The sequence below is a fragment of the Periplaneta americana genome, chromosome 4, assembly GCF_040183065.1.
Source record: "Periplaneta americana isolate PAMFEO1 chromosome 4, P.americana_PAMFEO1_priV1, whole genome shotgun sequence".
NCBI lineage: Eukaryota > Metazoa > Arthropoda > Insecta > Blattodea > Blattidae > Periplaneta > Periplaneta americana.
This window is the reverse complement of record NC_091120.1, coordinates 119457965-119474694: the sequence shown is the minus strand read 5'-3', so window position 1 is coordinate 119474694 and position 16730 is coordinate 119457965. Positions and strand designations below refer to the sequence as shown.

General features: G+C 38.8%; 1 protein-coding gene across 5 annotated transcripts in view; it reads right to left on the bottom strand.

Moving 5' to 3' along the window:
- Positions 1 to 16730, bottom strand: part of LOC138698151 (BRCA1-associated RING domain protein 1-like) — a 188845-nt gene that overhangs the window by 152137 nt on the left and 19978 nt on the right. For all 5 annotated transcript variants that reach the window (XM_069823893.1, XM_069823891.1, XM_069823894.1 and 2 more), the window contains exon 2: positions 435 to 629. In XM_069823893.1, the coding sequence (XP_069679994.1) occupies positions 435 to 595 (161 nt within the window). In that variant the 5' untranslated portion in view covers positions 596 to 629. The remainder of the gene's footprint in view (positions 1 to 434; positions 630 to 16730) is intronic.

Below are 16730 nucleotides of genomic sequence, written 5' to 3'. Positions count from 1 at the left end.
ATAGAGCTTAGTTATATGGAGGAATAAAATTCATAAACATATCAAATTTAATGATGGAAGGTATATGTAACCCCTTAAGGTCTCTACGCTCATGGTAGAGAAATGCTTGTTGAAAAATTATCAAAATGATTGTGAAGCCATTAAATCAAATACCACTCAGGGCATCAATACTGTTAAGACCATATCTACAAATAGTTACTTACTGCACAGATTATATGAAACAGTACGCTCAAAACAAAGGTGAACAGAATACGACCATCACAATCAAAGAAGCAAGGATCAAGTCCTTCAAACTTATGCTCAATGCAAGGAATGTAATTATCACTCATTCATTGCTGAAATGTAACATAGTCTATAATCATACAAGTTCACAACTGAAATTAATTTAATAATGTGTGTGCGTGCGTGGGTGTGTGTGTATTTTTTTTTCTTACCTTTCGAAACCAATAGTGCTGGATATTTTTCTCCAACCCAAAATAAGATTTGTAATTAGTCGATCAGATGTAATCTCAGAAGCACAGGATAAAATTCCACATACAGGACAGGAATTTCCATCATCATTTACACATGGCTTGCAGAAGAAATGGCCACACATACTATAATTTACTGGTTTATCAGGAACCTTCCAGCTATATTAAAGGAAAAAATTGTTCATTGACAAAATGGCTCAGTGCAATTTAGAAAACTATATACGATAACCTTAAGTTTTAATGTATCCTGTATTTTAATTCTTAAGTGTGATCATTAGACTGCAGAAGCTCACGCACTTAAAACTCCTTAAATATGCACTAAAACAAATCACATAAGTAGCTGCTTAGTCAAAATATTTTAGTTAGCTGCTTTATTCTGGCCAAATATAAAATAGGCTATGCACATAATACAAATAATGTAATAATACAATATTGAAATAATAGCAAAGTAATACTAATGACAGTAATATAATTTGCATATAAATCACACGAAAATACGAGAATCAATCACATAAAACTACTAAATATACTTTCAAAAACAGAAAATAGTATTTTAACTGGAAAAAGTCAGATAAGCCAATAAGAAACTAACTTCCCAGTTTAAACACTCAGTTGGAGGTTAAAATGTCCAATGCAAAAATGTCTGTATGCAGGAATGTCCACACTATATTAATGTCCACTGGAAAAAATGTCCAATTTCTTCAATGTCAATTAATTTGATTACATAAATGTCCAATGTAAAGAAGGTCCAATATATTTTTCATAATTTTACTCAACCTCTTCATCCTGTGCCTATGAATGCATATGAAATTTTAAGTTTGTATGATATAGCATACAAATAGCATTTAACGTCATTGTTGCTTTTATACTTACTGTACCTCCTTATTATGTCTCCTATTCTCCTTTGGTTGGTATTGATATAGTACAGTCAAACCTGTTTAAGGCAGAAGTGACATGGTCCTAATTTTTTTCCGTTGTGGACAGGTTTCAGTATTATTCAGGTGTGAAATTAAAATGAAATATTTTATCATTTGTATACATGAAAAACAAGATGGCATGCCACAAACTGCAATAAGTATAAAATATTCTGTTTAACACCGCTTAAATCAGCTTTCTGTCATTTTTCCATTGGTGAATAATATTGATTAAAATCTCATTTTCTGTATAAAAGTTACTGTAACTCACACATTAGTCTCGCTGCCAAACTTTCAGAATGGCCCCGAGGTTCACTCAGCCTCCTATAAAATTAAGTACCGAATCTTTCCCAGGGGTAAAAGGCGGTCAGAGCATGGTGCTGACCACACCACCTCATTCTAATGCCGAAGTCATGGAAAGCATGGGTCTCTACCTCCATGCCCCCCCAAATGCCTTCATGGTGTGTGATGGGGATACCTTTACCTTTAGGATCCATCCATTACAAGCCTTGAATTCTGGTTTATCTAATTTTTTTTTGCCAGTTCACTGGCTTGCTTTGGAGAATAGATCCAGAAATTGGCATCTTCTTTGAAAGGTAATGAAGAACCCACTCCCACAACAGTTAATTTATTTCCACATAAACAGTTGCTTTCTGGTTCATTTTATGTCACCAATATTGGTCGCAAGCTACTCACTCATTATGGTCTTTATTTTTTGAAGTGTCACACCTGAACTTTCCACAACTGATCTTCAACATTATTTCACATATGTTTAGTTTCTAATTTTCCTTTAACTCGATAACTTTTACTTTATCACTTAATGTTAATGCCACATTTTACGCAACTTCTTTTTTCCAGGAAATCACTACACTTGCGCTCTATCCAGCTACGACAATACACAGTATGCGGGTGTGAAGCATTGAAAATCTTGCAATCTATAGAACCAAAGTTAGCTTTATTCGACCACAGCTGACTTGATGCTTTCTTCACTTTTTTTAATACTGCCTTGACAATACTAATCTTATGCTGAAATTGGTTAATTTCTCAATTCCACCATGAGGCACTGTCTCCCAAGGTTTGGTGTCCACAGAAGAAATACTCAATATGAATTAAAAATAAATGATTAAAGAGGAATAATAACACTTATAAATAATAAATAAGAAAATAATAAGTATTATTATGTTTAGTTCTGTTAATTATGGTAAAAGCGTGAGTTTAAAAGCAGGGAAGCTAACATATAGTAACATGTTCAGTTTAAGTAACATTATGAGAGGCGTAATTTTGTAGTTCATTCACTGGGTAGCACCCCTAGGCTAAACTGCAATGTTTCAAAGTAATCACTTGGGTAATTATTTAATATAACTTGTACTAAGTTTTATAATTTCACTCACTGCACTGATACATTCCACTTGATATTGCAGATTCAAGAATCATAGTTTCAAGATTTTGCGACTCAGTGGATTATAAGCCGCATTCTTTGAAGGAACAAGCTTTTCAGTTAAAGCTGCTGCAATGTTACCTAGAAGTGGCCTAACAAATTTCACAGTAATAATATTAGCAAGTCGTTTTTGGCCGTCTTCATCGCAAATTGGCATTGCAAGAGAGGGCATCTACACAGTAACGGCTCAATTTCTGAACACAAATTTTCCGATATATTCTTGTTTGGTATACTCTTTCGATGATTAAGCAGCTGATCTAGAATCAATTTTGAATGAATACTGCCTTCATCGGCCTCTTTCTTTACATTTTCCAGTTCTTTATGTAACGGACCTCTTTCAATTAGTTGGAGTTTTTCAGTTTTCGTTATTTCATCTTGCTTCTCTTGTAACATCTGATTAAGTTGTGTAATTTTCACATGCAATCTGTTAATTATTTCTTTTTACCTCCGCAAAGTTAATGTCTGTTTGCGTTGCTATATGATCATTTTCAGCTGGCAAGAAAGGGATGACATTAACTGATGCTGAGCCACTCGGAACATCTTGTTCAAATAGTGAAAAACCATGTATTACTAAAAGATTTGCGTTTCTTGGGTGGAGGGAGATCAGTTTTAGTAATTGTTCGTCGTGGTCTTTTGATATCTGTCACTTTATACCTAGAATAATGAGGGAATATTGTTGGCACAGCACTTGGTTTTACTAAATTTCCCATTATTAGAGTAATCTTCTTCCCTGAAATGTAAACTACAAACGACTGAAGATGGGAGTTGCTTTTGGAAAAAATTCTTGGCATGAAATCACTTTAAGCCATTTTTCGCATCTTTCACTTACAGCTTTTAACAAACCCGGACGTTCATTGCCACCCTCACATAAGCCCGCCATCAGTCCCTATCCTGAGCAAGATTAATCCAGTCTCTACAATCATTTCCCACCTCCCTCAAATCCATTTTAATATTATCCTCCCACCTACGTCTCGGCCTCCCCAAAGGTCTTATTCCCACCAGCCACCCAGCTAACACTCTATATGCATTTCTGGATTCGCCCATACGTGCTACATGCCCTGCCCATCTCAGACGTCTGGATTTAATGTTCCTAATTATGTCAGGTGAAGAATACAATGCGTGCAGTTCTGCGTTGTGTAACTTCCTCCATTCTCCTGTAACTTCATTCCTCTTAGCCGCAAATATTTTCCTAAGAACTTTATACTCAAACACCCTTAATCTGTGTTCCTATCACAAAGTGGGAGTCCAAGTTTCACAATCATACAGAACAACTGGTAATATAACTGTTTTATAGATTCTAACTTTCAGATTTTTTGACAGCAGACTAGATGACAAAGGCTTCTCAACCGAATAATAAGAGGCATTTCCCATATTTATTCTGCGTTTAATTTCCTCCTGAGTGTCATTTATATTTGTTACTGTTGCTCCAAGATATTTGAATTTTTCCATATCTTGGAAGAATAAATCTCCAATTTTTATATTTCCATTTCATACAATATTCTATCTTTCCCTATCACTCCGAAATTCGCAGAATGATATTGTTCCTCCACTCTTTTTTCTATTCGAAGTACACAATGATACACAACAATACGTCATTTTGAATCGTATCACAATAAACTCACATAACAGTAGAAAGAAGCATAATATTATTAAGTATAATCGTACAAGAAACCGCACACACACATCCCTCAGCGATACTTGGCAGTCAGTGCCATCTGGCGGGAATTTTACAGCTTTAACACAGGGATCAAAATGAATTGTCAACCAACAGGCCAACACACCCTCGTACCCTCTAAAATTTTGCAAAGAAAACTTGTGACCTATATATTTCGTAATTCCTTGAAATTACACGCTGTTTTTTTGAAAATATAGTCTACATTCAAGCAGTGTGCCCAAGTGAACAATAGCAGATAGTTTCCGTTTTATTCAGGAAAAATTACATATAATACATACGAATTTCGCCAGAACCAATAAATTGTTCCGAAATAGACAAAATGCCAGATTATTCAGGTTCTGATTTGAACAGGTTTCACTGTATATACTGTTTATAGGAGACCTAATATTTACGTGCATGGCCTGCTTGGAATTTGGTTATCATAATTTCATTCTGAGTATTCTGTGGTTGAGCTCTATTTTGTTCATCATCTAGTTAGTTAGTTAGTGGGGTTTAAAAAGGGCGCGTCAACATCTATGGCTATTTGCGCCCTTATCTAAAATTCTTTACAGAACAGAGACATAATACAATGAGAATGCTTAAAAGAACTAAAAAACGTTGTCACGATTAAAACGAGGTATATATACAAATGCAGTTTCAACAGGGTGACGCATATAACATTATAAAAATCTCAGACCTTAACTAGTATTTAAAAAGAGACAATAAAATAACAATACAAATGCTACCATAAATAAATTATCTGGCGTATTTCTAAAATACTCGGATGTAAAAGTTCCGAATGTCAAGTTTGTTAAAAAACTTATATACTAAATAACAAGTATAACCTCCGGATGTAAAGGGTCCAGAGGATAATTAAAACGGGTCAAAAAAAAAACTAAATCACCCTGTCAAGTCCAGTACTCGATAAAAATCTCAGAACTGCATTTGTACAATTAAAATCATTTCCAAGAGTCGGCCGAATTCCATATTGCCGACGGACACGGTCATACTTTCTACAATGCAATAAAAAATGTTCCACCGTAAGTGGAACATGGCATAGATCACACTCCAGCTGAAGCTCGCCACGTAGCAGATGGCCATGTGTCAGATGACAGTGGCCAATCCTCAACCGGGTGAGTAAAACTTTGTGTCGTGACGCTCTTGTGGACGAATCCCAAACTCGAACAGTATTCTTTATTCTTCGTAATTTGTTTTCCTCTTGTACAGACCATTCTCCTTCCCATTGCCACCATATTCTATATTTCAAATAATTTTGTAAGTCTTGCCACCTCTCGCGCCAATATACCAGAGTGCCGTTCGTAGCTCCATCTTTGGCTGCAGCATCTGCGGCCTCATTCCCAGGAATTCCGACATGGCCAGGAATCCACACTACTCCAATCTCGCAATCAGAGTTTAGGAGTGTGTGGAACAGCTGTTGAGTTCTTAACACAAGGGGATCCTCTGAATAGAGAGACTGCAAAGATTGAATGGCACTTAAAGAGTCAGAGCAGATTAAATATCTGCCCCGAGGTTCTCGAATTAAAAACAATAAAACTCTGTAAAAAGCATATAATTCTGCAGTAAAAACACTGGTATATTCGCTCAGTTTATATTTAAATATCTGTCCATTTGCAACGAAGGAGCAACCAACACAATCATTTACTCGGGATCCGTCAGTAAAAACTAAAGAATAATTTGGAAAACATGATAAAAGTTCACTAAAACAAAGTCTATAAACAAAAGCTGGTGTAAAATTCTTAAAACTTTGGCTCAGGCTTACATCAAATATGGGGCGTCGCATAATCCATGGTGGAGTGGTGTGTATTCTAGTGTGCGAACGGATGGTAGATGGACGTCGAGCTCAGAGAGCAGTTCACAGAATCGCACACCTGCTGGACGAGGTCTCCGTGGATTTTCACGTATCGGCCATAAAGAGACGAATGATGGAAAGAGTCGAAAGAATTGTGCTCAGGCTGCGAGCGGAGTTTAACCGCATATGAGCACAACAGGACATTACACCGCCGATACAGTGATGGTTCCCCTGCTTCACAATACAGGCTCGCTATCAGACTCGTTCGGAAGGCACCTGTAGCGAGTCGTATCCCATGGTGATGGATAGTGTCTAAGAGACGTAGCTTTGATTTATTTGCTGAGCCATAGATAAAACAGCCATAATCCAGCTTTGAACGGATAAGAGCACGATATAGACGTAAAAGCACTATGCGGGGTCTGCACCCCAGCGAACCCCTGACAAAAGGCGTAAAATATTTAAAGATTTTTCACAACGCCTTCTCAAATCACGGATATGCGCCTCCCACGTTAATTTGTAATCAAAGATAAGCCCCAAAAACCTCGCATTGTCTGTATATTGCAACTCCACTCCATTAAGACGCAGTTCAGGATGTGGATGGAGTCCACGATGGTTGTAGAAGTGGACACACTGCGTCTTTTGAGTGGAGAATTTAAAGCCATTGCGAAGAGACCACTCCGATAGCACATTGATGACCAGTTGCAACTGTCGACCGATAGATGGGAGGTATCGGGAACTGTAATATAGACTGAAGTCATCAACGTACAAGAGAGAAGATACTCGGTCACCTACACAGTGGGCAATGCCATTGATCGCAATGCAGAAAAGAAGAATGCTTAATACAGACCCCTGCGGAACGCCATTTTCTTGAAGATGTTCGTTCGAAAGTGTGGTGCCTACTCGAACTCGGAAATACTGCTCTGCCATGAACTTCGCTATAAACGTTGGCAGACTGCCACGAAGTCCCCAATCATGCAGAGTTTGCAGAATTCCATAACGCCACGTGGTATCGTAAGCCTTTTCTAGATCAAAGAAGACTGCCACTAGATGTTCCTTCTTGAGGAAAGCATCTTTAATAGTGGTCTCCAGCTGAACAAGATGGTCTGCAGCGGATCTGTGCTTACGAAAACCACACTGGATATTAAATAATTGGTTTCCCGATTTGAGTACCCACAGCAGGCGTTTGCTTATCATCTTTTCCATAACCTTGCATACACACCTGGTGAGACAGATTGGCCTGTAATTGCCAGGTAAAGAAGGATCCTTTCCCGGTTTCTGGACTGGAATTACAATGGCGGAACACCAAGCAGATGGAAATACACCCTCAGTCCAGATTCTACTGTATGTAGACAGAAGAAAGGATTTTCCAGCTGGTGGAAGATGACGAAGCATGCGGTTATGGATGTTATCAGGGCCAGAGGAGGTGTCAGGGGATGTGTCTAGTGCTGCCTCCAGCTCCTTGGATGTAAACGGTGCATTGTAGTCTTCAGTGTTGTCAGATTGAAAATTTAAGTTTCGTTTTTCTGCAGTATCTTTGATTTTCAGAAATTCCGGGGCATAATTATTTGAGCTGCTTATGTGTGAAAATGTGGTAGCAAATATTTCATCAATTTCTATTGGACTGGTGGTCGTTACTCTATTGTTTAGAAGGCCCGGAATTACAGAACTACGTTTCCCCATTATTCGACGGACTTTGCCCCATATGGTGTTAGCTGGGACGTTGTGTTTCAATGAATTGACGTAGTTTGTCCAGAACGACTTCTTAGCATCGCACACAATGCGACGAGCTTTGGCTCGAAGACGTTTAAACTGGACAAAATATTCTTCGGTCGGATGGCGCTCAAATTGGCGTAAAGCACGTTTGCGGTCACGGATTGCATCTCTGCAGGCATCCGTCCACCAGGGGACAGAGAAGCGTTTTGGCCTGCAGGACGACCGGGGGATGGATAATTCCGCTGACTTTATAACCACATTTGAGAAATGGTCTACTACAGAGTCCACACTTTGATGTCCGTTATCATCGAATGATATGGACTCTGAAAATCCGACCCAGTCCGCCTTTTTAATAACCCAGTTTGGAGATCGAGATTCTGCAGGACGTAAAGCGGACATACGCATTCGAATGGGACAGTGGTCACTACCATGTAGGTCGTGAATCACGGACCATTCGAAATGCGTGGACAAAACTGGGCTACAAATGGAGATATCTATCATGGAGTATGTACCGTAAGCCAAGGAGATATGTGTTGCTTCCCCTGAATTCAGGGTAACAAGATTTAGACGGGTACATACCTCTGCTATTTTATTTCCTGTCATCATCGGAATTTGAGCCCCATGAGTGGTGGGATGCATTGAAATCCCCCACTACCAGATATGGAGCAGGTACCTGTGAGAGAATGTCTTCAATTTCATGCACTGTGAAAGGTGTGTCTGGGGGCATATAAACGGAGACTATTGAGAACTGGATGGAAGGTAGAGTGACTCGAGCGGCTATGCATTGATGTGGGCTGTTGATGTTGATAACAGAGGAAAATACACTTTGGCGCAACACTTTGGCGCAATAGAAGGGCACAACCTCCGTTGGCACGAATACCGGCAAAGTGATCGTACCGGTGAACGTAGTATCCCGAGATACTCAGGGAGTTTTCGGGCCGAAGGTGTGTCTCCTGGAGACATAAAATAGCAGGGTTTTCATGATAGATCAATTGCTGTAGTTCTGTATATCTACTGCGTACACCGTTCACATTCCACTGTACAATATCAGTCATAAAGAGGAGCTATATCATGTTGGTGGCTTAACAGGGGATCTTCTCTTCATTTCCTTTCTATGGGAAGATGCTTTTGCCTGTGACTGCTTTGTCTTCGACTCTGGCGACTCACTTGCAGTTCGTCGTACTCCTGATCGTGATCTTGATCGAGGACGTGATCGAGAACGTGATCTCGACCTGCCAAACGAACTAGGAGGGCGACGTTCTGGTGTTCTACTAGACCTACAATCCTCTGCTGTCATACCAATGATTTTCTTAGGGACGTAAGGCCTGATGTCAAGTCCACAAGTGTCGTCTGACTCAGCAGTCTGAGTAGCGGCATCTACATATGTCTGGATTGCGATCTCAATTCGCTTCCCAGGTATGTTTGTAAGAGGTGGCGTTTGTGTGGTGGCATCGATTCCCTCTGTTGCTTTCTGCAGTACAGATGCATAGGACTTTTCAGTTGCCTTCTTTTCTTTATCTAAAATACGCTTACGTGCCTCAAAAAAGCTAATATTTTCCCGGACTCGAAGCTCTTGAATCGTCTTTTCCAGCATATACTTTGGGCAGTTTTTAGAATTTGAAGCGTGGTCCCCAGAACAATTCACACAGTGCTCGGCGCCAGTACATGGGGAATCCCCATGGTCAGCACCGCAGCACTTTGCACAGATGATATTGTTTGCGCAACGTTTTTGCGTATGTCCGAACCGTTGGCACCTAAAGCACCGCATTGGGTTCGGCACATACGCACTCACAGGGACACGCTCGTAGCCGACAAAGATATGTTCTGGCAAAAGAGACGTCTCAAAGGTCAGAAAGACTGTGCTTAGGGGTTCAGTCCATCCGTCCCGCTTCCATAGCAAACGGTAAGCCTTGGACACGGACTGTTCCGCCAGCTCTAGTTGGATCTCTTCATCTTATAGACCATCTAGAGAATCTGTATGCACAACTCCTCGAGTGGTGTTGAGCGAGGAGTGTCGTTCAACTCTGATGGGGTATGACCCCAGCAACTTTGCTTTCAACAGCGTCTCACTCTGTTTTGCAGATGCAGTCTCAACAAGGAGACTACCGTTGCGGAGTCGAGTTGCATTTCTGACCTTTCCAACGAGTCCATCGAGTGCACGTCTCACGTAGAATGGACTGTCTTTCATAGTTTTTTTCCATTCCGTTCCAAGTGATACTGATAAACTTTGGAGGCGGCACTTTTACAGTAACTTTCTCAGGGTACAATTCCATAGCAATTTTCGTCGTACTTTCTCCTGTCTTATGTTTCTTATTAGTTTTTTTCTGAAGGAGGAAAAGAGGAGCGCGTAGAAGCCATTTTGAAACTGGCCCCCCCTATGGAACAGTCGGCGTCAGCCTGCCACCGGGGGGGGGGGGCAGAAGAAAACGACGCAAAAAAGTCTTCTCGGTCTGTGCCGGCCATGGGGACCCCCCCACAGCCCGATCCGAAGCAACCCACTTCACGCAAGTTACCCTTCAAACTGGTCATTATACACCTAATGGCAAGTCTTACACCAGAGGCATGTCGCAGTTTTATGCCCCTACCACAGGAATAACCGCCCGTGGCTCCCCACTCTACACTGTACACAACTGCCAGACTACTTCGGCTAATTCCGACCCCCCTCCCAAAGCCGGAGCAATCCGAGATCGCACGCAGCTTCAGGGGACTTGTGGTTGATTACACTGCGACACCCATAAGTCAGCGGTAACACGTCAGAACGATATATCCGCCCCGGCGAGCAGAGTCGGTCACCGGGACGTTTAAGTCGCTCTGGGCCCCCATTGGGGCTCTACGTGAGTGTACATGACTACTGGTCCGGGCTCCGCACCTAGACTTGCATATAGGGGCAGTATGAAGGGTCCACTATTGCTTCGTTGCTGGGCGCCCTGTCGGGCCACACAAGTCGGAAGTCACGCTCGAAACCGTGGGACAGGACCACGGAGATAGGAAATATCCCCGCTGGTGAGACGGGAGTTATAAACCTAAGAAACTTAACCTAATAATAGATATAAGAATTAGAAGGGGAAGAATAAAGCCTCATCAGGCATTCTTAAAAAATCCCATCATGGTAACGGACGTGGCAAAAACTAACAGCGGGGATGGAGAGGTGAAAATGGCTGTGATGATGTGGGTGTTCCGCATGCAATGGTGGCCGGCAAGGAGAAATACAGTGATGAAAAAGATGAGAGAACGAAAAGGGCTGGGAGGTGATAAGGTGATTAATGTTTGAAAAGAAAAGCACGACAGCCACCATTGCATCCCCCGGTCACCAACTTGGCGGAACCCACCTCAACCGGTTCATCATCTACATTTCTCTTAAATCTGTTTCTTTCAGGAAGCCATGCCAAAATTTTTTCATCTTCAATTTGTCCAACGACCTCCCTCACAATTCTGGATAGTCCTTCATGTGACTTTTCTTCATTCTTTCCCCTTAACGTAGCATTGACTCATAGAATTTCAATTGCAGCAAGATTTGCCTGCCACATGCAAATGTTGTCTTTTAATATCGTTATGTATCCAGATATGAATTGCTTAAACATCTTTGCATTACAAGTTTTTCTTTCTACACATTGCTAATACAATTTATTGTCATCTCTATTTCTGGGGTGACAGTGATACATGTATCCATCTTTTACTAAAATGTTTCTTTTTTTTTCTGTGAAGGAATAATTTGGACCATTATGCTAATTACAGTTTGTAACAGAAAACTTAGTATTTCGAATTTGCTTAGCAATGGCTTCTTTCTTTTTTTTAATTTGGTTATTTAATGATGGTGTAGCAACTTTGAGGTTATTTAGCATTGATGGAATTGGTGATAGTGAGATGATATTTGGCGAGATGAGGCCGAGGATTGTCATAGATTACCTGATATTTACCTTACAATTGGAGAAAACCTAAGAAAAAAACCCAACCAGGTAATCAGCCCAAGCGGGAATCGAACCTATGCCCAAGCGCAACTCCAGATCGACAAACAAGCACCTTAGCTGACAGAGCTACGCCTGTGGCTAGCAATGGCTATATTGCAATACAATGCACTGAAAAATGTTAGACATATTTGTTCATGGACATTCAACAGTGAACATTTTACTGACTGGACATGTTTGTCCATGGATATTCTGCATTGGACATTTTTGCATGCAGACATCTTTTCCTCTGGACATTTTAACCTGGAAGCAAACAGTCACTTGTTTTTCATACACTAGACAAAACACCATTTCACCATCACTAGAGAAACATTTCTTCTCGTCTTCAATTTTCCATTTTGATAGTACAGGATGATCCATTTGGAAACACACAAAATAAAAATGCTGTGACAAGAAAATGGATACCAAGATAATCTGTAATCTTCAAATACATTCTAGAAGGATGGGAGCTCTGACAACACTATAAGGCTGTTTTCGCACCAAGTACATCCAGTTAAGGCACGTTGAATCAAGTCAAACGAGCTAAGATTCATCCGAAATGAGTCACATTGCAATGCATAGGAATATCATCAGATACTTTTACACACAGTGTGTCCAATCAAGGTCATCACTATGTCAGACACGCCAGGACTGGAGATGACTCAACCAGTTGAATATTTGTGCCCGTCTCTGTCAGTCCTCTATACCATAGACATTTACTATCATGGATATTACTAAATTAATAGCTCTTGTTAGCGAACATGGTGGAATGTACGATGCTAAGGATCTGAAACATCGTAATAAAGATGCTGGATCATTCTGTGGCGACTAACATAACAAACTGAGTAGCCACTCCAGAGATAAGGGGTTGTATACACCGATTTTATAAATGTTAACACTTTAACTGTTTAATAATAATCAACGAATACAGTTCTTGCTATGGACACAGTCAGCAATGTAGAAAAAAATATATTCATTTAATTTAACATACTATTTTGTTAAAGTGACAAATGTAAAATTTTATGCCATGCTTATTACAATGGAAAAGTTCAGTAATGAAAAGATAACTATGTCTATTGTTCAAATTACCACAGACTTTTTCAGTAACGAATTTAATACCTAAACATTTAAAACACAAAGTCATAAGACATGAAACAAACTATAAAACAATAAAGAAAATTACATTTGACATAGGTGTTGTGACTAACGAACATGACTAATGTAACATGTGCACTCTGAAATAACACTATTAGAATGTAGCATAAGATCATTTAATATACTATAAATTACTTTTTTAAGTGACCAAAAATGATCGAAGACATATAACACAACAAAAATGTATAAGCCCCATTTGAAATTTCATTAATGAATGTAAATTAATCTCTGACGTTAGCAACTATTGGAGGATTAAGGATTCACTTTTTTTTTTATAATATATTCTTCTTTATACAAAAAAAATATCCTTTAACTGAAGCCATTTGAAGTAAGATCCACATCCACTCCTCACTGAAATCTCTACATCCTTCCGGATAAGATCAGTTGTTGTGACCACCTGGATAATTCTTGCTTTCATGTGACACAACATACTAATCACCTAATTTCAGTGTATGAAGCAAGCTGGTTGTTATACAATAATTTTTCATTGAAGCTTCCAAGTTGCCCAAAGAATATTAATGACAAATAATATCTGAATTCTAAAAGGATAATATATGTGTTGGTGCTTTATAGGTTTAGCAAAAGTACTCAATTCAATTAATAGGGAAATGCTCTGGTATAAAATGGAAAAAGTAGGAATTAGTACTACATTTATAAGGATCTTTTGAGCTGTCATATTAGATATATTTGGTAAGTTATACTTATGTTCATAAAATAACATAATATTAACACTGGCTTTGGTATTTCTTTACAATTGCACTACCAGAGAAAGATAGCATGTATATTTACGTATTTGGCATTTAGTCAAGTTATATGTATTGTAAATAAATGGCAAATTGAGCGGTGACGCCAATTTCACACTGGAATAAGGGTGGAAAGTTGCTGTAGGCCTATTATATTTTTAATTCAAATATAAATTTATGTTTACTTGAAAGATTAATAACTGGTTGAGTGTTAGAGAAAGCCTTATCTCTGACAGTTGGAATAAATATTATTAATATTAACCACCCAACCCAAATGTCGAAGAGAACTGCTACTTTTGACTAGTGCACAAAGTGTTGTTCACTAAGCCCACAACTTAGGCCTACATTGGTCATGCTGTTAACGTTAAATTAGTCACGCATCTGAGGTCATATTAGTCACAGCTTTTTAGTAAGATTAACGCGAAATTTTGAAACAAGCTTTATTAACGAAGTTGTTCTTTCTGTTATTCATTTTTCAATTTCACTTTTACTTTTCTTCGAAAATTTGGAAAATTTCAGTTTTTTGTGACAAATGCAACATCAATTGCCATTACTTTCAAAAGCGTCACATAGGTTATATATACTTGACAAATGTTTTAAATATGAGTTTATGCTCTCAATGATATCCACATTATATGATAAATTTCAAATTGCTGTATAATGTTCAGCTTCCCTTTTCATGGCGTAAAATGTCGAACAGTACAAATATTACTATTCCTTCCTTCCATAGTTAACGTGTTTCATTGTCGATTAGCATGAAAATGACAATCTTGAATAAATCAATGTTGTCAAATTCAGATTCTTCAATAATTTAGCTTTAAAAAGATACATAACATGTTACCATTCCAGAAAGATTAATAAAAAAAAAAAAAGTAAAATGTCGCGAAATCTTGGAATGGCCCTGCTGCTGTGTAGAAGATCACTGCAAAACAAATGGAAACGAGTAAATGAAATACCTATGGGACTAAACAGTAAATGTTTATTCTAAATGCATTTATGAAATTACATAGACCTAATCTTTCTAAAATTACTGAATCACCATTTTTTTTTAATTATTTTACATAAACACATCATTTTTCCATGGTACTGAAGCAGATAAAAAGTAGCTAATCTTTCAATTGTCTCGAACTTGTAATGTCTGTACTACGCAGTTTCCAGACCATCATCCCATTCCAGTACTGCAGATCTACATTCTCAGCTATTGTTGCTTGACAAAAAAAACCATTAACTGAACAGCAGGAACACACAGATTGACTTTCAGTCAAGACATACTCAGTGTGAAACCTGTTGACTGGACTTAACTGTAATGGATTGGACGGGCCTGGAATTGAATGCACTGGTCGGGCTCAGTGCAAAAGCAGCCTACCTCAACGTGCCCACCATTGTGTTAATACACGATTTGCATCATGAGACTAATGCCTCCATGTGTGACCTAACATCTCTAAGTAATTTTTTTAAAAGATGAGACAATCTTTGCTTTGAGATCGATATTCCTAGATTGCTATGAATAGACACCATTCTTTACAAAAACTCAAACAAATTAGATGGCATCAGGTCTCAAGAATTTGGAGGCCAAAGTAGCTGGCCCACGAACACACCATTTCATGTCAAATGTTTTTCAGAAAATCACTAACTTCTTTTACTCAATTGCTAGAACACATGAATACTTGGTTTTTCTGTCACAGCTGTGGTATAAAAAGCAAATGTGATCCATTTCTGGAGAGTCACAATATGTAATGTCTAAACACATTTTATGTGGTAGAAGTGTAATGAAGTTGCAATTTATAGAACCAAAAGTTGCCTTTATTCAACATATTAACCTAGCTACCTTGGATACCGGTACATAAAGAAAACAAAATATAAGTATCAATCATTATGTGAATGGTTGATTTAACTATAAAACTTATTACATTCTCCCTGGATCAGTATTATATAATATAGTCCTGTAAGTAACTCAGGAGTTTCACTACTCTGCCAGAACAGTGAGGTACATTGTTCTCATTTGACTTAGTCTCACTTCTTCCATAAGACTCATACAGATTGGAATCATCCCTTTCTGTCGTTCTTGGGCTTTGTCATGGTTTAGGAATGGTGGAATTCTGGTTGTCATCATTTTCGAAGTCATCCATTTGACACTTTTCTCCATGTCAACAACACACAGATCATCCTTGCATCACTACTGTCATAAATCATCTGGTGCTCGGATTCTTACACTTAGTAACTTTTAGCAGCAGGCCTGTTGCCATTTTGTTCAGTATAAATTGATGGCATAAGATTTGTGAAGATCAGTTTTAGTACTTCGAGACTATACAGCGAGAAAACATTATTTAAAACATTCCAAATTCAATATTTCCCTGCTAAATTTGAATTCTGGCCCACTTTGCATTGTAGTAAATCATATGATGGGAGAACTAGTTGGAAAACTAGAAGATGGAGAGTTTATTGCTCAGGAAAGAATAGTAACTGATGCAATGAAACAGACAGCAGATTCCAGCAACAAGGAAGAGAGGACAGGAACCAAAATGAAAATGCAGAGGCAGACAGGATGTCGTCAACAAGTGATCAAGGAAAAAAGAAGACGCTTGCACTAAAATAATGATGACTGCACCATGTAGACAGGGGAGAACCAAAGTATGGCGAAGAGGAGCTGAGAACAGTAAAAAGAGTGCAGTAAATATGGGTCAGCAGTTACAAAAGGGATCGGAAGAAGAAGAAGAAGAAAGTGAGATAAGGTCAAGATTTTGCAAGAAATGGGAGGGAAGAAGTAATGTTAGCGATGCTGAATAGAGGTATGTCAGTGGGAAGAATTAATAGACAGAAAAGATAACTTAAGAGGTTGGTACGTGAGTGACAGAACATAGGAAAAGTGTTCAAGTGAAAATGGTGACA